Raw genomic sequence first — 24,377 nt, forward strand, 5'->3', positions numbered from 1 at the left:
ACAAACAAAACCAACAATAGGCTGATGTCAGTTTTGGTTTATTGAAGTGCAAAGTGACTCTCACTACCACCTGAATTTTATTTTAGAGTATATTATTTATTCCATTTATGTTCTTACAGCAGAAAAAAGGATGCAGGTTGAACACAAAATTTAGTTTTTTCTAGCTCTCTAATCTATATGGGATTATATGAGACTCAGCTCTTTACAGGTATTTCCATGTCACAAGCTTTTTATCACATTACTTTCTGGTTTTATGTCATCAACCAAGCAAGAAACCTCTATTACACTGCTACTCACTTCTCTGTATTACAGAGATAAAGTATGGATATATTTTTTTTTGAAGTGCTCTCTAATATTTTCTGACTTGACTAGTTTTGGACATAGAAGGCAAGAGAGTAAGGTTTAAAAAAAAACAAAGGGAAGAGGAGAAAAGGAGGATGAGAGGGAAGGATCTGGAAAACAAACAACACCTTTAAGTGTATGACCAGCCTCACAGAAAATACCCACTTAAAGACTTACAGTTTTCAGAGAAAATGGAAAACTAGATTTTATTTTTTTTTAGCTAGTGACCTTGAATAAAGTTTTTCTTTTTTTGTGCATAACTTCCCTATGTACTAAGAGATATTCTGCATATTACCCACTGACTAATTCTGCCTGCACTACAGTTTTCAGGGTGCAGAAGTATTTATTAGATTTTTCTACTGGATTTTCTCCTTTATTGAGTGATTTGCACTTATTCTTTTGCAGACATTATGCAGTGAATTCTCATTAGCTGTCTCATTCTGATCAAAAACAATTAAGTAAATTGACATCATCTATATCTATGGGAACTGTGTTTGTTACTTTGACTACATGGTTTTTTAAAAATACTGGAATAAAAAAGCAAATGATCACAGTAAAGTGAGTTCAGACATCAGTAGTTGCCTGTGTGTTACTTTTATTTTTATTTGCCTACAACAAGGAAACACTAGATAAGTCTGTTCTTTTCTGATAGTAAGTTTCACTTTGTGCATTTGCTTTCTTTGAAACCAGTACTAAATAAGAACAAGATGCATATAAAAACTGCACCATTATAGAATGTAAGGACAACATAGGATTGTAAGAGCAGAAGTGTAGCATTTAGAATGTCACAAAAAAAATAAACAGTTGTTTCCAAATTACTGTAAAACTTCTCAAAAAAATTCATAGAGAGAAGCAGATAATTTCAAACAGCTTCTTTTCCCATAATTATTTGTATTCATTAAGAATTATGAGTGTACTTGTTTCATGCTAAAAAAACCATGAGGTAACCCATCCAAAGTGCTCTATCAAATTGTATTTGCTCAATCTGGTTTCTGAAAGTCTAAAGCAGCAGTGAAATGTGCTGGCTTCAACTAGAACCAAAATATATAAAAACATTTGAAATTTATTAATACATGGCCAGCCTGCTAAACACTTCTATAAAACCAAGTCCAAAGTGAAGTCCCCCATCATCCAGGGACCTTATCAGCAGCACATAGGAGCCCCATGAAAAACAGCCTTCAGTCCTGATGGGACAGCTCATCCATCAATACCAATTTTTAAAGTTGACAAAAGTATGGCATTTTTACTCTTAACTTTTGAAACCTGTTCTCAGGATTATGAAACTAAATGTCTTTGGCACAGCAACCTGTGTGCAAGGTGTGTGTAGCCAAACTACAAGCTGTGGAGAGGATGCAGACTTCTCAAGACCAGGCCATTTAGGCATTTTTTCCCAATACTGATAAGGGAATCATGTGGAAAAAAATCAGTGGCCCCTCCTGCAGGTAAAAATTATGATAGATCTGCACAGAAGCTTACCAGTTCCTAAATCTCAGCAAACAGGAGGTGCCTGAGGACTGGAGGAAAGCCAGCCTCACTCCAGTCTTCAGAAAATGCAAGAAGGAAGAGCCAGGGAATTACAGACCAGTCAGCCTCACCTCCATCCCTGGAAAAATGATGGAGAGGCTCACTCTGGAGGTCCTCTCTAAGCACATGGAACACAAGAAGGTTTTCAGGAGTGGTCAGCAGGGATTTACCAGAGGAAATGATGTTTGACTCATGTGATAGCCCCCTGGTGATGTTGTGACTGAGTGGGGGGATGCAGGGAGAGCACTGGATGCTCTGAGCTTAGGGCATTTGACACAGTTTCCCATAACATCCTTGTGAGCAAGCTGGGGAAATGTGGGACAGAAGAATGGACAGTGAGATGGATTAGGAACTGACTACACCAGAGAGCCCAATGAGTGGTGAGCAATGGTGCAGAGTCCAGCTGGAGACTGGGAGCTGTGGGATCCAGTGCTGGGTCCAGTCCTGTTCAACATCTTTATCAGTGACCTGGATGAAGGGACTGAGTGTCTGCTCAGCAAGTTTGCTGCTGAGGCAAAGCTGGGAGCAGTGTCTGACACCCCAGGAGGCTGAGCTGCCATCCAGAGGGACCTGGACAGGCTGGAGAGTTGTGCCAGGAGGAACCCAGTGAGGTTCAGCAACAACAAGTGCAGAACCCTGCATCTGGGAAGGAATAACAAAATGCAGCAGAAGAGGTTAGGAGGTGCTCTGATGGAGAGCAGCCCCATGGAGAAGGACCTGGGAGTCCTGGTGGACAACAAGTTATCCATGGGACAGCAAGAAGGCCTCTAATTTTCTTTGTATCTGCCTAAATAGTTCAGACACAACAAAAAGCAGGCATCAAACCACTAAATGAGGTATGGGATATATGATATAATATATGATTTAGCTGAAATAGCTTCTCCTTTATGCAGGTGAGGGCCTGATATATTTTTTAATACACTAAGCATGGTTCTGTTATGCCATATGGAGTGCTTTTCTGGAGCAGCTTGTCAATACCATTTTGTAAGGATTCCCAATTCCTCAGGCTGAGCCTGAGGACTCCTCGGTGCTGTTATTTGTTAAGTTAATGACAGTTTTTAAGACTAAGCAAGACTGCTTTTTAAGTGTCTGTATCAATGGACAAACAGTTAGAAGCTAAGTACTGCAGTGGAGCTGATAGTGTAAGCACTGTCACACTGGCACAACATTATTTTGAAAAGCACGGGATCAGAATGAGGGCTGCTGTCTCCATAGATCATTTTCCATTGCCTGGGATTACTATGAGTAAGTTGAAGGATGATCTCCTAACTCCTCTCAATTTCTAACAAGCACTGTTTCAATTTATTTCACATGGCATATGAAACAGCCATAAAATGACAATGAGCATGGTTAAATTAAACTGCTGTGCTATAAAGTGAAATTATCTTTAAACCTCACGTTACTTATGCTTAAGATTCTCATACCCATGGAGATCTGCCTTTGGAATTAGAGCTTACATGTCTTTTATTAAGAACAGGCTGCTCTAAAAGTAATGAAATAATTGCTTCTAACACTAACATAATACTCCCCTGTTATTATTATGCATGTTCATTAAGAAGCTTGATTGCTAAAGATACACGTTATTTTATACAAAATCAGTCATATAATTTGGAAAACTGCATCAGAGGACCTGGTGTATAGTTCCAGCAGTAAGAAACTTCTGAGAAAGACTTTTACTATTATAATTATCAGAGGTATCTTCCTTATTAGACTTTCTCCTATGTGGAAACAAACATTTTGTTTTGTTTCATGAAAGCTGACCTGACAAGAAGGAAATATTATAGAGTTTCTCATGACAATGTCATGAGGTCATCACCAATGCCTCAGCACTACCGTGTTTTAAAAAGCAGAAACTTAAACATAAATACAAAATAATTTTTTTTCTAGTAAATTTTAAATTGCTTGATACAAACTAACTTGAAAAAAACCCATAAAGACTCATGCAAAGAATGTTTTGATAACTTTATCTTGAACAAAATCAAGGTATTTTTATAAAAAATGTCTATTTACCATGTTAATGCAATGCTTATGATAACCTGAAGTAACATTCATGGTACAAATACATTCTGAAAAAATAATAAATTATTCTAGTTCCAGGCCTACAACGCTTATGCTGTTCAATTCCAGCCTATCTGACAATCAGCTTACTCTTTCTGGCATGTCCATTTTCTTACTCTCATTAACCCAACTACATAAACAGCTAAAATTCCTTTTTAGATTTTTTTTTTTCTTTACAATGGCAACGTCAACAGCAAAGGAGAAAGCTTGAAAGCAATGTTGCTACTGCTAACAACAGGTTTTGTTATTACCTCATATTTGTGTGTATGTTAATTTTTTTTTCATAGTCTGACTACATTATTCTCTTATTTATATTTTGGATCTAGGCTCTCTTCAAAATAAAATAAGACCAACTAGAACAAAGTGAAATAGTATTTTATAGGCAGACAAACATAAATGATGAAAGACCAACTACAAAAACTTTACCTCTTTAGAAAAATGCTGTTAGGTCAAACATGTCTTGATTTAGGTTTTTAAAAATAGCAATTCTTTGAAACATCAATCCAAAAGTTACAGGCTTATTAAACTAAAAGCCTTGTAAGATCTGTTTCCTAAATTCTTCCTATTGCAATCTCTGGCCTTAAAACATGAAACAAATATGCAGTCTCTTCTTCATATCTCTAATTTAGCTACTTGATAGCCACCAAAAATGTAAAGTAACTAGACCACTGAAACCAGAAAGAAGCAAACTAGAGAAACTTACTCAACAGCTTCACCATGTGAGAACAACCAGTTCTCCCTGAAGTTCTGCCTACTGTTAATTTCCAATCACATTTTAAAAACTTGAGATATTTCAGTCCACAAGACGCAAGCTTTGCCTGGGTTATTTCAGAAGTTTCAGAAGTTATTTCAGTAGCCTGGCAAAGGGAGCCTTTCAAGACCATGGGCTGAAACATGATAGTGAAAAAACAGGGCTAAAAAAACCCACTGTCTTGTGTATTGTGATGTGAAATGGAATAATCAAATATCTGCTTACAGCTTCTGAGGATGCACATGAGAGCTGAGGAGCTACCTAGGCTACTGACACGAGTATAGTGTAGGCTGCAGTTAAGAGATGGTATAGCTATTTAAAAATAGCCAGTCCCTGAGAAACTCCCTGCTCTCCATCTGGCAAAGTGATAAGAAACAACTCTCCCAAGCTCAGATCCTGCACAAAGACAACACAGGCTTAACAGGAAAAAATTACATTCCCTGTATAGCAAGTAGGCTGAATTCACACAGAAGAGTCCAATTCTCCTTGAGAGCTGAGTATTAGATCTGAGTAAAGTTGATGAACTTAGCAATTTTTATTTCTCTACTATTTAACTCTATCTTGAAATTCTCCCACATATATTCAACCACTTGAATTTGGATGGAAACGTCAAGATTTTGTTAATTCTCTTGAATAACAAGTGAGGTGCAGCTGCTTCTGAAAATTCCAGAGAGGAGTAAGATTTTCTTCAATAAAAACCAGAAAATGTTAGCAGCACCTCTGAGCTTGAGAACGTCCCCTTGCATACTCCAGTTCTGATGCAGTGCCAGGTCCTGCACTTTGGCCACAACAACCCCATGGGGAGCTCCAGGCTGGGCACAGAGTGGCAGAAAGGGACCTGGGAGTCTGGATTGCCAGGAAGGTGAAGAGGAGGCAGCAGTGTGCCCAGGTGGCCAAGAAGGCCAATGGCATCCTGGGCTGGCTCAGGAAGAGCGTGGCCAGCAGGTCCAGGGAAGGGATTCTGCCCCTGTGCTCAGCCCTGGGGAGGCCACAGCTTGAGTCCTGTGTCCAGTTCTGGGCCCCTCAGCTCAGGAAGGAGATTGAGGTGCTGGAGCAGGTCCAGAGAAGAGCAAGGAGGCTGGGAAGGGATCCAGCACAAGTCCTGTGAGGAAGGGCTGAGGGAGCTGGGGGTGTTGAGGCTGGAGAAGAGGAGGCTCAGGGGAGACCTCATCACTCTCTCCAACTCCCTGAAAGGAGGTTGGAGCCAGGGGGGGGTTGGGCTCTTTTCCCAGACAACCCTCAGCAAGACAAGAGGGCACAAGAGGTCTCAAGTTGTGCCAGGGGAGGTTTAGGTTGGACATTAGAAAGAATTTCTTTCTGGAGAGGGTGATCAGCCCTTGGAATGGGCTGCCCAGGGAAGGGGTGGATTCTCCATCCCTGGAGATATTTCAAAAGAGCCTGGATGTGGCACTCAGTGCCATGGGCTGGGAACCACGGGGGGAGTAGAGCAAGGGTTGGACTTGATGAGCTCTGAGGTCCCTTCCAACCCAGCCCATTCTAGGATTCTAGGATTCTATGAAAATCAGGTGGGACCTGATTTTACCAAGCAGTGCTTGGTAACTTGCTTGGAACTCCTGCACCCCTTCCGTGTGCAGTGTTGATACTGGGAAATATTTCTATGTGAATCATTAAAGTTATAATCATTAAGAAAAAAAATGCCATACTAGCATCCTTATTGAGGTACTTTCTAGATAGTGTGTTATTCCCAAGCTAAGGAACCTTGCTGGTTGCTCAAATAATGATGACAATTTATACTGAACAGCTTTGGGACACGCTGCCGTGCTGTAAGCACTTATTAGTATTGACCTCACTGGAGCCCTTCAAATGAGACCTCCATCAGGATCCCAGCTGACTGAATCACTGCTAAATAGACAGAGGGTCATGCTGGAGTTCATCAGATTGAAGCCAAATAAAGCCTATGGCACTGTTACTGTGGAGACACAATTATTAATAAATAACGTTTCTGAATTCCGAGGCATCGCTCTAGTGAAGACCCACAGTACCTCACTCTGTTCTGCAGCCCCACACCATGTATACCACCTTAACAGCACTAAAATGCAGCCAGACATTAAAGAAAAAACCCAAGAATACACAGAGAATATCAATTGCTGAACATATTTCTGGCTTTCACTTCAAATTCAGCAAAACAACCTTGGTTTCAAGCTCTGTACCTTATTTTTTGCTTAGAAGTACTGAATGTCAGCTGAAAGTCTTAGTTTTGTGGGTTGGTATAAAGTTAGCTCTTACCAATCCTTAATTCTCCAATTATGAAAAAAAAAAAGCCCACTACCTCATTTTTAGTAAACAGTAAAAATCAAATCAACTCTGAGGGGAATTACGGGGCACAAATGGCAGTCCTGATAAAATTATGAATGCAACTTTACACTCTAGAAGAACCCAGGACCATCACTGGATATAAAACTGGCCAGCAATGACAATGCACTTGGAAGTTCATCCTCACCTTCCTCTACAAACTGTTGTAAAAATACAATTAACATGCATGTGTAATAAGAGCCCTAACATGTAACAGTGAATGAATAAACCATTTACTCCCTTAAACCTGAGAAATAAAACAATTTCGCATAGATGGTCTTTCCCTCCTTCTCCCCCCACCCCTTTTTTTTTCTTTTTTTTTTTTTCTTTTCTTATAGCACCAAATAGAATTTGTACAGTTCAAAAATACAGAAAGTAATTCAACTGCTGAAAAGCCTATCTGATTTGTTGTGTCACACAATTTTATAAAAGCTATTCAGCTGGTAGGCAATAAATGAGCATTCAAGTGATTTACACACTTCTGGATCATAATTTTTTACACAATGTTTTATTTTAAAAAATATATATATGCTGTATACTATTATGTTTATTCTCTGTGGTATAATACAATCATAAATCTATCTGATGAAAAATGGATTGTATTCCAATTGTATCACTGTAGTGCATAGAGCTGCTCTTATCATTCCACTTACAAAGATCAATGGTAACTTGAAAATGATTTCATTCCATGCTGCCTCTAATATATTAGCAATAAAAGGACTCTTTTTAATTTAAAAGTCACATCAGCTGCTGTCCATCTTCTTTTAAACTCCTCTCTATTTGTGAAACTGACATATTACGGGAGCAAAATATCACCTGTTAACTACAGGGCCACCTTCTGATTTTCCTTCTGAAAACTACTTTAAAAAGTAGCCTAAGTGTCAATTCAGCAGAAATATAAAGATCTTACTAACATGCCTTGTTGTTTAGCACACTCTAGCCCAACTTCCTTGAATATAATACCATTTGGATTTTACAATGTACAGCAAAAGATTTTACAAACTTACAGCAAAAGGCTCTTAAAATTGGTAGGGCTGTCCCCAGGATGAGGACAACCAGCCTTCTTAAAAATGTACAAATAGTTCCACTGTGATGATATTCATATAAAAGGTAGCACAAAATGCTAACTGACCTCAAACACCATTAAAAGGAAAGAACTTTGGCCTGCTTTCCCATAGCAGAAGTTTGCTCAAGCAGCACACATTTTACTCGCATTAACAACAACAAAAAAAAAATAGTAGTAAAGCATGCATTTCAAAGACTCATCTTGACACTAAGTTCTGTAACTCTCAGGCTGCTTAACGACAACAAAATCACTTTTAATTGTAGTTGAAAAGGTGACAACACACCAGCCAAAAGTGCTGATGCTGTTTTCTTCCAGACAGACACAAGACCAGAGGAATTCAACACCTCTAACTGTGTTGTGCCAACAACTCAACTCTTAGGAAGTATCCATGCTGCACTGCTGGAATATCTGGATATGATCTGGGAGTGCTGGTGGATGAGAAGCTCAGCATGAGCCATGAGTGTAGAGGTGCAGCCCAGGAAGGTGACTGCATCCTTGGCTGCAGCAGGAGAAGTGTGGGCAGCAGGGCCAGGGAGGGGATTCTCCCCCTCTGCTCTGCTCTCCTCAGACCCCACCTGGAGTCCTGTGTCCAGTTCTGGAGCCCCTGGTACAGGAAAGCCCTGGAGAGTGTCCAGAGAAGGGCCACAGGGATGATCAAAAGGCTGGAACACCTTTCCTATGGAGACAAATTGGGAGAAGACCCCAAGGAGAGCTTGTTGCAGCCTTCCAGTGCCTGAAGGGGCTACAAGAAAGCTGGGGAGGGACTTTTTAGGATGTCAGGGAGTGATAGGACATGGGGGAATGGATTCAAACTGGAGGAGGGGAGATTTAAATTGGAAGATAGGAAGAAATTCTTCCCCATGAGGGTGGTGAGACCCTGGCACAGGTTGCCCAGGGAGGTGGTGGAAGGGTATTATATATGCAGTCTTTCTCTGCTTAATCACTTAGGATATAAAAGGCACATCACTTCAATGGAAAGTAGAGGAGTCCATGAACAAACTTCTGAAACTCCATCCATCCCTGGGAGTTTTTAAGGCCAGGCTGGATGGGGCTCTGAGCAACCTGAGCTGGTGGGAGAGGTCCCTGCCCCTGGCATGGTTGGAACTGGGTGATCTTTAGGGTGCCTTCCAGCCCTGATAATTCCATGATCCTGCACTGTGCAGTGGTTCCCAATAGTTCATTGTCCTCTATCTTCACCATTATTGCTACTGTGGTATTATTTCTATCACAACTACATTTGTAAGCACTAATTAATGAAATGAAACTGTACAGAATGTGATGAGTAATATCTATAAAAAGCATGAAAAGAGCCTCAGTCTGGCATAAGCAGTACAAGAATTCCCAAATGTCCCAAGTCAGTTTTCAGTGAGATAGAACAACAGTTTATCTTCATCCAGGAGAGTTTATCTCCCTTCCACCAAAATGGAAGTGCAAAATGTGAGCTTCATTAAAATTGCACAGCACTAATTACAAGGTCTGGTATTTGTTCTGTCTCTAAACATACTCTTACTTTTTTAAAGGGCATTAAGTTTATTTGTTTAAGAGAATATTTCAGAGATAGTAATATTTTAAAGGTACTAAAGATTTTAGCCACAGAACACCACCAACACTTTTCAAACAAAACCTTGAGGTGTTGTTTTTTGTAGTTATGGAAAAAATCTGCACCAACAAAGAACTCTCCCAATGTTCCACTGCTTCTATAGAATTTATATTTGGAAACCAGTATGTTATAAAGAAGTGGGTAATGTAATATATTACAAAAAATATTCTTAGAAAATCTTTTATTTCAGCTTAAGAGCTTCAACTGGAATAAGGAAAATAATGGCTTAGGGAATAAGAATTGTACATATTGACTGACTTGCACCATTAGAACTGCTCAAAGAATATACTGAGTTAAAATTTAGCTGTTTTGTAAAATTCTGTAGCTCTTTTAGTGAATAAAAATTCTGTCTCATAGCTGCAGGAAATACAAGTGCCATGGGAATACACATTTTCTTCCTCCACTATCACACCTACTTCAATAATTCTTAAGATTAAGATGATTCAACTGTTAAAAATACCATACAGAGAAAGACTATAGCACAAAAATCATATGCCATTAAAAACTTGCTAAATGCTTAAGTGGTTAAGGTAAAATTACTACTTAAATAATTATGAGAATATTAACACACAATGAGGAAAGAAAGAAAATCTGTATTTCTTCCTAAATGCAATCACTTTCACTCATATTTTGGATACAAATAAAATACTCTTTACCTAGAAGAGTTTTTCTTTATTTTTTCATCCAGATCACTAAGGATCTGCTGAAATTCCAATTCTCCAGGAAGGATATTTAACAAGCAGTCTAAATTAGAAGAATCAAGAGAGTATTCTCCTCCCCATTCCATTTTCAGAATCTGTAAAACAGATACAGAAAGGTGGTTAAGTAATAAAAAAATACTTCAGTATTAAAGTGTACAACATCTTGTTCCTCGGAAATACTTAGAATGTGTTCATGAAAGGAACTGTAAAATCAGTATTGACACAGTAAACCTTGTGCATGCTTCTGAGTAGAGTCCTACAGATTTACAAAAATACCAAAAACATTTAGAAAAAAAATTCTCCTTATTATAACTAAGAAGTCTGAAAATAAATAAACCTGTTAGAAGGTAAAATTATTTTCTGTATTCTTATATTTCTGTTTAAGGACTAACAGCTTTCTGAAAATTAAATACATCATTGCAAATGAATCAAAGATTAAAAATCCAGACCAAAACACCATAATATTGCAGAAAACAGTGCATAGTACATATTTTACTCAACAAATAATTTCCCAAAACAAAAGTCAAATCAAGTGGCCTACTCAAACTAAGACACTAAATCCTAAGGGTTTTTACATCAGAAACAAAGTATTAGCAGAGTTATTGTATTTTTTCTGTTTTCTCTTTTTTGAGAAATAGGGAATCTGATTTTACAACCAGTGAAGACAAGATAATGATATTAAGTTAAAAAATTACATGAAAAGTGGACATGTATTAATGACTAGTAAATTAATGTCTGCTATTTAATATTACTACTAATATTGCAGGACTAATAATATGAAGGACTAATGACTAATATGAAGGACTATCTAGATTCACACAATGTTTGGCAACAAATTACTTCACCTTATAATCAATATTTATATAGCAAAGGCCTAGAGAGACTACTACAAAAAACAGATTGAGAGTTTTTCTAAGTGAATGATGTACAAGACACACTTCAAAAGAACATCAGATTAATAAGCAGGGTCAAGATGATAGATTTGATCAAATATCAGTGTAGACCCACGAGTAGGAGAACTGCACATTTCTTCAGCACAAATAACACCACTCCTTTTGATTTTGCTTCATCAAAACAAAATCAGAACAATTATGAAATTCTTCTGAGCTTACTATCACACACATCTGAGTTAACAGCAGAAATACTACAAAATATTTCATGGACATATAATTTTCTAAACGTCTCAGAAGCTACAGTATAACCCTTTGCAAATAATAATTCAAAAGACTTATAACATTTTAGAATGTAGATGAAACTCAGTCACCCTATACACCATCTAAACCAGTCTTTGAATATGAGACTTGACAGATGTTACCACAAAGATGCTGTAACTAAAAGCAGAAGTTAAAAAGCATTGTCCCAAATGATTAAATATTTTGGTCCAGTTGTTCTGGAAAAAACAAGCAAGCAAACAAACAGAAAACACCAAAGAAAACACCAAAAACCAGCAGGTCTTCCAGGGATGGTTCTGCAACCTATGGAAAAACATTGAACAGCACTTCACAGAACTGAGATTAAAGGATTAAAAAAAAAAAGAATAAAAATACAGTTGTTCATTCATGTACACTTATATTCAGACATGGTGACATAAACCCATTCCCTTTTCACTGTAGAAATACCTCAGTTTATACAGAATGTGATGCTCACTCCATTCAATAACTGTAACTCAAACCTACCTTTCATTCCACTGAGCTTGTGGAACAGTTAATGGCTGGTGCAAAATATGTGGATATCAGATACATGTAATGCAAAATTACCACAGCTTGGAGTGTTTCAGATAAAATAGCAGCAGAATCAAATTTTTATATTAGTATTTATTCCTACGATGACTTCTTACACGATAGCCAAGAGAACCTTATGTTCCTCAGAAAAAAATACCAGTGTAGTTTACAGACCACTTACCATTTAAAAAATTCATCACATGAAAAAAAATCACCTTGTAAACATGACAGCCTAGTTTTTGTGTATGCATTCTTGTAAGACTTCTATGTCATACTTTGTTTCACTTGTCAAAACAAGGTAATTATTCCTTTCAGACTCGGTATAGGGTGGGAGAAGCAACATTTTCTTTCATCAGTTTTCAAATATTGTTTCAGATGGTCAACAGTAACTTCTTAGAATGAAAATCTAAGTATTTCTCTAATACAGGGATATCATAAGAAGAAGCAAAACGCAAAAATGTTTGAGAAGGAAAAAATAAGTACATCAAGATGTAAAATTAATTCAGACAGATCATAAATTTTGCTGTTACTTAACCAGTGACAGGGCCCTGGCTGCACTAATGGGCTTTTTGACTCCCTTGGGCTACCAGGATGGGCAATTTGGCAATGTTCTTTCCCTCTTGTTCCAGTTATCCCCCTTCTTTCCAAGAGAACTCAGACATTGCTGCTCCCTCACAGCCAGGATGCAACAGTCCTCTGGTGGCAAAAAAAAAACCAACCCAAAAATAAAACAATTTTTGCTAAGACACAGATCAGTTTCTTAGAATTTATTATTTGTAATGATCTGGTGAGATAACTCTGTTTTGAAACTCCAAATTCACTCAAAGTATTTTAGGTAGTAATAACCCATTTTATTCTGCAAAGGTGATTAATTTAACACTTGTTACTATGCTGCACAAGAAGTATCATCCTATCATGTTTCTATTTACTATTTCACTACAGTAAAATATTGCTTGTTTTGAGACATTGCAAGTGCTAGAGAACCTTCAGATGCAGCTCAGTGTGTCCCTGCCTATAACAGGTATATTTATTTTCAAAACATATTAGAGGACCATTCAACACCATTAAAATCATGCAGCTGTCATTTCTTTCTGTCAGCAAATCAAGAAACTTAAATCTATGTACACTGTAACTTAAAAAGAAATATTTATCAGGTCTCTTACCAAGGCAACCCAACTTCATTGGCAGACTGATACTTTTTTCTTCAAATACTTATTTCTAAAGCAAGATTCCTATAAAGTAAATATCACTCCATAAATCAGTCTTTAAAAAGTTGTTCACAAGGTAAGGAATGACTGACAAATCATTAATTTTGTTCAGTTAATGCTAATGTATTGTTTTAGCTCTTGTATGATGACACTTATTACTGAACACATCAGACATTACCTTTAGTGTGCTTCAAAGTAACTTTTAAATAAGTATGTTTTGAATTGAAACAATAAATTGTACACTTAGAATATTAGAAACTATTATGTAGTACAGGTATTCACTTAGCAACATTATTTTCTACACATAATTTTCCACATTTCAGCACCAAATCCTTTTGCTAAGTGCAATCAAAGCAGCATGGCAATCTAATTTCCTGGACTGCTACTTTACAGCCAGTATAAATATTTTAAGTTATTCTAACATTATATGAGCTCTCATCCCACCCATATCCAGGGCACCAAAGGAAAATTGATACCATTAGCACTACTTAAAAAGACTATGTCAAAAACATTGAAAACAAGGATATTTCCAACTGCAGCACTATTTGTACAGAGAGCTAACCAAATTGTTGAAGCTTTTTTCTGGTGCTACTGCTTATTTTCCAGACACCTCTTTGTTGCTCTACCATCCCTGCAAAACTGAAAGAGGCTGAGGGAGCTGACAAGGTTTTTTATCACTCAGCTTACACTTCCAAACCACCATCTTCACAGTGGTTTCCTTTATCCAGCTTTATAGAATCATAGAATGGGCTGGGTTGGAAGGGACTTCAGAGATCATCAAGTCCAACCCTTGCTCCACTCCCCCCGTGGTTCCCAGCCCATGGCACTGAGTGCCACATCCAGGCTCTTTGGAAATATCTCCAGGGATGGAGAATCCACCCCTTCCCTGGGCAGCCCATTCCAATGGCTGAGCACCCTCTCTGCAAAGAATTTTTTCCTAATATCCAACCTAAACCTCCCCTGGCAGAGCTGGAGCTCTGCCAGGGGAGGTTTAGGTTGGATATTAGGAAGAAATTCTTAAGATCATGGCTTCTTGTCTTACTGATACCTGCCTGGGAGCAGAGCCCAACCCCCCCCTGGCTCCAACCTCCTTTCAGGGAGTTGTAGAGAGTGATGAGGTCTCCCCTGAGCCTCCTCTTCTCCAGCCTCAACACCCCCAGCTCCCTCAGCCCTTCCTCACAGGACTTGTGCTGGATCCCTTCCCAGCCTCCTTGCTCTTCTCTGGACCTGCTCCAGCACCTCAAGCTCCTTCCTGAGCTGAGGGGCCCAGAACTGGACACAGGACTCAAGCTGTGGCCTCCCCAGGGCTGAGCACAGGGGCAGAATCCCTTCCCTGGACCTGCTGGCCACGCTGTTCCTGAGCCAGCCCAGGATGCCATTGGCCTTCTTGGCCACCTGGGCACACTGCTGCCTCCTCTTCAGCTCAAACATGGCTCATGTTTAGCTGCACCACTGTTCTCACCTGCTCTGCAGCACAGAGGTGTCACCTGCAGACTCACAGCAGGCAGTGACAGAGATGGAAATGGCCTGAGATGGAACTGAGCAGTGAGAAACTCCTGCTGCTCTGGACTCCACCTCATCTGAATATTCCAAGTTTTTTTTTTTTTGGAAGCCACGCAGAGATTACTTGAGAAACACATTTTTTTAAAAATTCATAATTTCTTGAGCTCTACTCCGACTCCGTAAAAGCCTCTTCCTGAATTTTCTGTGGTAAAAATCCTTTCAAAATTGCATCGCTGTTTAAAATAATGACTGGTAAAAGAAAATGAAGAAATTAAAAGTTCTGGCTGTAAAAACTCATTCTTGCTTCTGTTAACAGGAAGGAACTGAAGACCTCTCTTAGGTTTTTCTGGTTTATCCTTTATATTTACTTGTTTCCCAAACTTTGCAGAATCATACACAGCTTTTCCAAAAAAATACCATAACATCCTAGTGAAAAAACAAAACATTTAATGCATGCAGAAAATTAGTGTCCATGAGGTTTGAATTTACAAAATATTTTGAATGCCACAAATAACTTTGAAACAAGTTTTATTAAAAACATCTTGTTATGCTCCCCCTGCAGACTTTCCACCTTTGCTGCTGTCATAAGGTCATATTTAAATGTTCACTCTGTATTAATCACTTAATATTCACCACAAGCATAAAACATTTTCCTTTGTGTCTTTCAATGACAGCTTCTCAGAACTGATAAGTCAATCTGTAATGGTACTGAACACAGTTTTTCTCCCAGATTCTGCCATTATAAGAGAGGAATTTAGAGGGTGGGAATAAGATACAATGCACAGTGGGACTGAGCAAACACTGTGATGAAACACAAAGTTATCTACAGCTGTAATATCAAAATGCAGTTCTCTGACCCAAGGCAGCCAAATGAGCCATTGAATCACCAAGACTGTCCTAAAAACTTGAAAAAGAGCAGGTATGTAGTCCCCAAAAATCTTCCTATACTGAAAAGAAGCTAATGAAGATTTATAAAAAATATAAAATTTTTTCTTCATTTGTTATTTTTTATACCTGTGGATTTTTCAAACCATGTTGCCAAGTCTTGTTTTCCAGGCACATGTACATGATCCATGAGTTCTCCCTACTGCCTCTCTCCCACTTCTTGAGTCACACAAAATGAGATGTTGAGAACATAAAGCAAAAGAATCAGTACTGGTTTTTTTTAGATTTCCTGCTAAAATCTTGGGACGCGTAAGAGATGCTCAGACACAAGGAGAGAATTCTTATTTACATAAACTTAATCCAAAAAAAACACAGGTCAAAGGCAGTGCCACCTGCAGTTACAAGGAAACTCCTGAGGAGTTATCTCAGAAGAAAGCAGAAGAAAAAAACATTTTCTGGGTAGCTCTTCAGTGAAGCAGTCCCATATCATCTATGTCTCTAGTTATTCATACCTGGAATCCCACAGTGCAGAAAAACAAGATTCAGGATTTATAAACAAGCCATTCTTACACAAAAACTCCACAACCATAAAGCACACTACTTGTGAAAAGTCAGTGTCTTCCCCTACCTTCTAAGTTATTCTGTAGTTACTAAAACTGTAAGTATGACAGCTCATTTTTGTGCACTACTGTGTTTCTTTGTTTGGGTTTTGGTTTTTTTTTCCCTTTTTTCTGGCTTTCTTGAGTAGAACTAAAACAAGGATTCAAGATGCTTCTTTCTTTTGTGTGTCTCCATTTCCATTATAATTAATAAAATAAAGACTATGATTAATTATAATGCACTTAATATACATAAACATAATTATAATTTTAATAGGTTAAAAAAATGGATAAACCTGGTGCTGGTTGTCTTCTCTAGATATGATTTGAAGTTTCACACACAAAAAATAAATAAATAAAAATCAATCATTCAGTTTTCTTCCACAGCCATATACACACAGCCACCACATAAAATCCTCTTCTGCTCTTGCCCCTGATTAGCACTACATCTATCAACCTCATTGTCAAACAGACAAGCTTGAGGAATGATGGATGTTTTAAAAATATTTTCAAAGCACAAAAAAGTTCACCCATCACTAAACTAAATTATCACTAATGCACAGACAACAGAGTCTTAAAAGGTTCCTTAGAAATACCTACTCTGTGTCTTGTTATATTCCTTTTGTTTTGGACTAATGGCATTTGCCAAGAAAACATAAAATAACTTGAATAATTTCAAAATAGCATATTTTCTACATAAAGGCCTGAGGATCAAAACCATTAAGTAAATTTTGCATACTGAAAATGCCCAAGACCAACAATTTTTTTCCCCAGAAAGACTGCATGGCTTGTGATTGTTTCTGAAATACAAGAATGTGAGATATCTCCTCCTATGTGTGTGTCTAATGAGGCATCTACTGCAGAATTGTTTTTTCAATTGTGGTAATAAGAGATGCTATTTATGGATAAAATGTAACTTTTCCTGCTTTATGTCACTTATAAGCTCAGAAGAGTCAATACTTTATAAACCTCTGAATCCCTCTCAAAACTGTGCTCCCCAGAACACCTTCTACAGCCTTCCCATCTTCCTTATTAGTCTGAAATTGCGCAGATTTATAAGGACTGTATTGAAGGAACTGATCTTCTAACACACAGGTAAAGAACCTAAAACACACAATTTTCAACTAAAAACCTTACAAATATATACTAGCAACTTCTACTCTAGACCATAAAAGCTTTTTCTTTTCTTGTTTGTTGGAAATATCCCCCATCCTGGCACGATACTCTTTGAGGACAAGAGTATTTAAAGGAAAGAAATTTCCAGACCTTTGAAGTCTCACAGTTCAGTAGATACAGTTGTTAGAGTGGCTATTTTAACAGGAAATAGCCTTCCAGTATAACTATTATACTTTAAAATAATTACAAAAAAAAAAGTCTGTGACTACAGCTTTTAAAAGGTAGGCTGGATTTCAGCTCCTTCACTCCCGCACATTCTATTTTCTTCCATTACTTGTCAATTTAAAGCTGAGAGTTGGAAAAAAATGTCAGTTTTATAAAAATCAAATACAGAGACTGTCCATAGAGATGTCTCCTAAGTGGGCCCAAGTTTAAAGTCTTAAAGGTTTCTTTAGTTGTGAAATGTCATGGAATTCTTTTGCCCTAAATACTATTATTTAAGCCTCGTACTAAAATCTACACAGGCTAATTTGAAACCTTTTACTGACAACTCCAAACGCCCATTAATTTGTTTTTCCCTTTCTTCAGAAAAAAAAGAAAAAACCAACAAACCAAAAGCCTTTCATTTTTTCAATCAAAACCTTAAATCAACTTCTGCTGGCATAATTCATCTTGTAAAGGTTTCATGCACACTGCCTAATGCTCTATACATCATTAAGATACTGTGAGGTAATGAAGTCATAAATCCCTTCCCATTCTCCTATGATTTCCAGCTTCAAAAGCACTGTTAAGCTTCTGTTTCTCTCTCCTCGAAAAGAAAACAAATCAAACCCACAAGCAGTGACTTTCTACTTTCTTTTACCACGTACATTGGAGTATATATATGTGGAGAACACATGATAGAGAACACGTGAGGTATTTTCAAGCTTACAAGATAAAGTCCTGTTTCAATAAAAAACATCTCCTTGCCCCAGACTCTACACATAAAAAATATGCAATGGAAACCTCAAGCTTCTTAGTCTGTCTCTCATCCAGATCTTTAAAAAACAGATCAAGTCAGAGCCCTCTTAAGAATGCAGTTACCATTTCTGAACACATAATAAACCCTGAGTGCTCTTATTCAAGTGTAAGAGCAAACTCATCCTGGCACCCCCAGAAGAGACCAAGTAGTTTGGCTGAGGATATTTGGTTGTGCACAAACTGTAAGAGGACAGAAAATCGTAAGTGACAACAGCAATGAAGCACCTCTAACATCTTCCTCCTCACTGTTTATAGCCTTTTCTTCTTTAAAGCACAAATATATGGAATGTAGGTTAAAAACTAGTTATTTCCCACTCTGTTTTATACAGTGCTCTTTGCTATCCAATGCATTGATGGTTGGACTTGATCTTTATATTGCTGCTTTTCAGTCTACTTCCCAAAGAAAATGGGGATCAAAAACCACCATCTTGCTGCATTTATCTTTCTCCACACTCTCCCAGGTGTACTTTCTCCTTAGTTTCACCCAAGTTTTCCACAGCAGTAGAAGACTCAGAGGTAATTAAATTATAATCAGTTTCAGCAAAATAATAGAGCAGATAGAAAAGAAAATCCCTGTAAATGACAGCTGGACTTACCCAAAATTTGTAATGCAGTCTAAGAGACGAAGCCTTAAAAAACAGGAATCTCTAATTATTCCTAATTAGAGATGCAGCCATACTGAGATGCTGGAAAACATGGAAAGTGATGACCCTGGTTGCTTGAGTAACATGAGCTGCAAGTTGTGTCAACGACCTGTTCCCAAAATGCAGTGTGAATGGAACTGGAGAGACCTCAGCACATGGAAGACAGAGTTTTGAAATGATCAATGAAAGGTATTTCCTAACACCAAACTTCCCTGAATATGTCAGCTAATGTGTCAGAATGGTCTGGTTACAGAAAGGATCTGGACCTTGCTGGAGCAAAGGCCCAAGGCAGGATTTCAGGACACAGATTATGATTAAACCCAGAGGTTTGGCTTTGTCAGGGAGTTCTGAAGTCTCACTCAGAATAAGAACCTAAGTCAGTGGCACACAATGCACTACTCAGGAAGGTTCTTCCTTCACTGAATCTCAGAACCATCCCACCTTCTATGTCTGTGTTTCTGAATAACTTCTCAAAACAACAATTTGCACATTACTGCCTCGTGCTGCATAAATTACTCAGAAAGAGAGATGCAGAGGAATGAATAAAACCCAGAAAGTCAAGGCAATTGCATGAGGGTATGTGTGAATTCTTCTTGAAATTAATGAGAAAATAAAGTGCCAAAACTGCAGAGGACATGAGATTCTGATAACTTTGGTGCTGTTGGGAACAGCATCATTCTTTTACATAACTGAGAGGTACTGAAGAAATGCCAGGTGCACAGTTAAAACACATGTAGTGTTAAAAAAAAACATTTTATACATGTAGTGTAAGAAATAGGAGGGCATAACTGCACAGGATACTGCCTTTACCTACAGATTGCAAAATGCCCTCCACATCTCCCACAAGAATTCAACTCATTTCAGCTGACAATCAAAAAACAATTCTAGGTTGTTCAGTAAAAATTCCTGACTCAAAGATTTCTACCTTCATCACCACTGATGTCTGAAGATATATGATAAATAAGAAACAAATAGATAGGATGACCTGGTTCAGATCTTTCTTATAGATTTTGTTGTGCAAATTTGGAGAGGTTATCAAAATTTTATTCTGGGACAAAAACTGTTGTTGTTTCTGTTCCTGTTTCTCTGTTTCTTTTAAAATGGAACATCACATTACATTTTTTTTAACTGCAGATGACTTGCTAATACTTGACAAATAAGATCTTAAAATAAAAGATTGTTAGATTGTTCTGTTTCTTAATTTAATCAATGACTAGGCAGTTTTTAATTAAAAAAAAAGTTTTTTCTGATTTTTATATCAAAAGGTGATTATTAACAACACTGTTTAGACCTTAACTTAGATATATTCTTTAAAATGTTTCCAATATCTTTGCAGTTAAGTAGTATGCAAGATAGGAAAGAGAGCAAAAGGGGAAGGGAGCTGAATACCTTCTAGATTTGTTACTATTGCTTCTATTTTTTCCCCAGTTAGTTAACAAAATTCTTAAAGCCTACTTAAAAATCACATTAAAAAGATTGTATTTTGTCTCCTTCAATTATTTTGAATGCACTACTAGTTATATTGTGAAAGTTTTATCTACTACTATGCAGACCAAATTATTTTAAGTATTGAATTTTTTGTTGTCTCAAGAAATAATAGTTGACAATCAATGTATCATTTTTTTAAAAAAAAGAGAGAAATGAGACACTGAGAACAGGTGTTTCTATAAGGCAATTTTCCCTTTAAAACTCCCATACCACGTAACAAATACAGCACTTCCATAAATAAAATTTAATGTAGTAAGTCAAATATATTTTGCAGAAAAACACTTTATAAGTGAAATGTCATTGCTTTATCTCTTCATGACCAAATGCTGCCACACTGACAGAAATATCCAATTACACCAGTTGTTGGCAGTCCCCTGGGTTATGCAGCCCTGTAAATCACACCACGTTTTTCAGTGGCTGAGTTCCTCACACCCAGCTGCAGCTCTGCTGAACACATCAGGCTAAAGGGCATGAAAATCCTTGAAGTTCATGTTTCCTGCACAGTATTTTAGTCACACCTACCACAAAACACTATTTCCTAGATTTACGTGTTAGCCAAAGGACAGACAAGTGGGACAACAGACTATGGGTGCTGTGCCATGAAAAATACAAAGTGTGGATGTTACAGAACTCATTATAAGAAACTAAGTGCATTCAGACAAAACCTGGGTACAGAAGATGTAAGAGTGAAGAAAATGAGATAAACTGTAATTTTAAAGAATTCTTACATAGCTTAAAGGAAGATGATTTTTTTAACAGAGGAACAACAGTTCACAAACACACTTTCTTAAACTTGCAGAAACAAGGAATGGTTTGGGTTGGAAAGGACTTTAAAGCTCACCCAGTCCCACCCCCCTGCCATGGTCAGGGACCCCTCCCCCAGCCCAGAGGGCTCCAAGCCCCATCCCAGGTGTCCATGAAAGCTTCCAGGGATGAGGCAACCATAATTAATGCTCCTTGACTTAATCAGCAAGGAATCATGGAAGGGTTTGGGTTGGAGGGGACCTTAAAGCTCCTCCAGTCCCACCTGGACAATCCAGGGACCCCTCCCCCAGCCCAGGGGGCTCCAAGCCCCATCCAACCTTGGGCACTGCCAGGGATGGGGCAGCCACAGCTTCTGGGGGCACCCTGGGCAAAGGATTTCTTCCCCATGTCCAACCCCAATCTCCCCTCTCCCATTTTAACCCCTTTCCCCTTGTCCTCTCCCTACCCCCCTGTGTCCAAAGCCCTCCCCCAGCTTTCTTGTAGGCCCCCTTCAACTTACACAACGGCATATCTGTATTTTTCTATGCTTGTTATACACTTGCACTTTCCTTAACTGTGTAAGATAAAAATTTATTTTTAAAAATATTCTTACAGCATTGTTTTTTAGATTATTTTATAAAAGTATCTGTGTTACGTTCATGTTCCAGTCAGACCATTTCAAGCAGATGACAAGAAGCAAACACAAGCTTGGGGAAGTTCTTAGCAAATGTGTGAATCCCATTCAAGCCATTAGTAGTATGTATAGACTTTGCTGTTAAGTAAAAGAATAAACAATTGCCTTAAACATTTCCAGGGTTTGAGGTATAATTATGAAGACGAAAGACTATTTCTTTTTGAGAAAATATATTCAGTAAAAGTCACCTGGCTTTGCTAAAGCAGGACAACAAAGGCAGAAAGAACACAACTATTCTGAACCTCCTAGGCTTCCACATGTTTGGAAAAAATAGTAGAAACTATCAAAAAGGGAGAAGGGAAAAAAAAAAAAAAAAAAAAGATTCATGTTTCTTATTTGTTACCTCTAAAAATGTCCAGCTTTTATTTCTATCTTTAAGTATCTGCTCTGTGACACAGAGACCACTTCTGAATATCAAGATTTTTCATAGAATCACAGCATGTTTTGGTCTGGAAGGGACTTTAAAGATCATCTACTTCCAACCCCTGCCATGGCCAGGGACATCTTCCACTACACCAAGTTGCTCCAAGCCTTGTCCAGCCCCTGTCCAACCAGGGCAGTGTTTGACAGACAATCATATTGTGTCAGTCAAACATAAATGGAACTACTCTTTATGGAAAAAAGGAAACACAATTCCACAATTCCTCTTGGTTCCTAGATCAGAGAATGGCTTGTGGCCCACACCTTTGCAATCTACAGGCCTATTTCAGCTTCAGAAAGCAGCCTACTAAATCCCTTTTTACATCTGGATACCCTCAAGGACATGGAAAGGGACAGAAGAGCCTAGCTACATATATATATATAAATATATTATAGATGAATACATAATATAAAAGTATATTATATGTAAATATATTGTATAAAAATATATAATACATACATATAAAAATATATATATATAAATATATAACTAGAAAATATAGCTCTTGGCACACTTTACATATACTGAACTTATTTGGAAACTCAAGCTTCTTGTCCAGTTAAACTTAACCTTCTAGACACAAATATTAATTCAGCACAGATCATAGCATTTTTTTGTGCTAGACTTACATTTTATTTATAAAGTTCTGCTTTTAGCTGTAATCATGACAAAATATAAGTTTTCATATACAAACAGAACTATTCATCTCTTTTCCACAGTAAGCTATGAAATGGGGTTGGAAGGAAAAGAAGAAAAGTCAGGTCTATTGTGTACTTCGGTCTTGCTCCTTTGAAGTTTATAACATTTACTAGAAACAAACTCAGCCCTGACTCAAAACAACTCTATTTCTCAATGGCACATATTCATTGCCATCTGTCTTACATATTGAGCTGCCAATTTTTGGCTCAGTTTTTGAACATTTACTTCTCAGACCTAACTTAAATCCCCTGTAGATGCAGGCTGCTACTGCTGAATCCTTCTAACTCTACTGAATACTTCTGCTCTGCTTACCAAGCTGGTTACCATGCTTGCATCATTATAATGGACACAAGAATAGGGGCCAGAAAATAGATGTAATTCTCTCTTGGGTAACTGGTCAAAAAAGCTGCAATTAGCAAATCACAGTATAATATTATTCATGCTACTGTAGATGAACATAGTTTATTAAGTCAACACAGGAATCCCTTCTTTCTGATATTATTATTATTATTATTATTATTATTATTATTATTATTATTATTATTATTATTATTATTATTATTATTGCTTCTCAATGTTTAAAAAAACCTTAGTTCAACCGTATTATCTCAGAGTTTTCTCAAAATTCCTTTGATAATTGTAGGAGTTCCTACCAAATAAACATGAAGCAGAACCTCTGGAGTATGAAATTAATTATGATGGGACAGTCATTAGTGGAGAAAAATACAAAATAACTGATGTTTGTCACATACTTTTTACTGAACTTCACTTAAGTCAAATTTCATTTAAGTCAAATTTCATTTAAGTCAAATTTCATTTATGTGACTTCTGAAATGTGGAAATTTATTTCACTTTGACAGCCTACCGACATGTTTTAAAAATACTGCAAATGAAATTTAGTATAATGCATTTGCTTAAATTTTTTTTTCCACTCACATGACTCCTCTATTTCAGCAAGCTTTTAAGAGCTGGTATCACAAACAGGCAGGAGAATAACCTGTTACTTTATCAAAATATACAATTATTTCTAGCTCCAGTAGTTCTGGAAACAGTCACCACGTACCATCAGGACAAATCAGTCCTTTACATAAAATTATGGATAGAAAGGTAAAGGGCAGATTATGCCTTAGAAATCAACAAGAAGAGTTTAATCACTGTGTGCAATAGATTCTGCTGACCATGGCCTCTGTAGATGCCCACTCAAAGCCTTTGGTGAGCTTTATCTCAATTTTTTTGGACAGTAGGAAAATATTCCAGGCCCCTTCCCTTACATTTGGCTG

The 24,377-nt window shown here is 37.6% G+C and overlaps 1 protein-coding gene across 4 annotated transcripts in view; it reads right to left on the reverse strand.

Moving 5' to 3' along the window:
- KIAA0825 (KIAA0825 ortholog) overlaps positions 1 to 24,377 on the reverse strand; it is a 232,423-nt gene that overhangs the window by 196,295 nt on the left and 11,751 nt on the right. For all 4 annotated transcript variants that reach the window (XM_071731888.1, XM_071731889.1, XM_071731887.1 and 1 more), the window contains exon 2: positions 10,311 to 10,450. In XM_071731888.1, the coding sequence (XP_071587989.1) occupies positions 10,311 to 10,441 (131 nt within the window). In that variant the 5' untranslated portion in view covers positions 10,442 to 10,450. The remainder of the gene's footprint in view (positions 1 to 10,310; positions 10,451 to 24,377) is intronic.

This window comes from Heliangelus exortis, chromosome Z, assembly GCF_036169615.1.
Source record: "Heliangelus exortis chromosome Z, bHelExo1.hap1, whole genome shotgun sequence".
Classification (NCBI taxonomy): Eukaryota; Metazoa; Chordata; class Aves; order Apodiformes; family Trochilidae; genus Heliangelus; species Heliangelus exortis.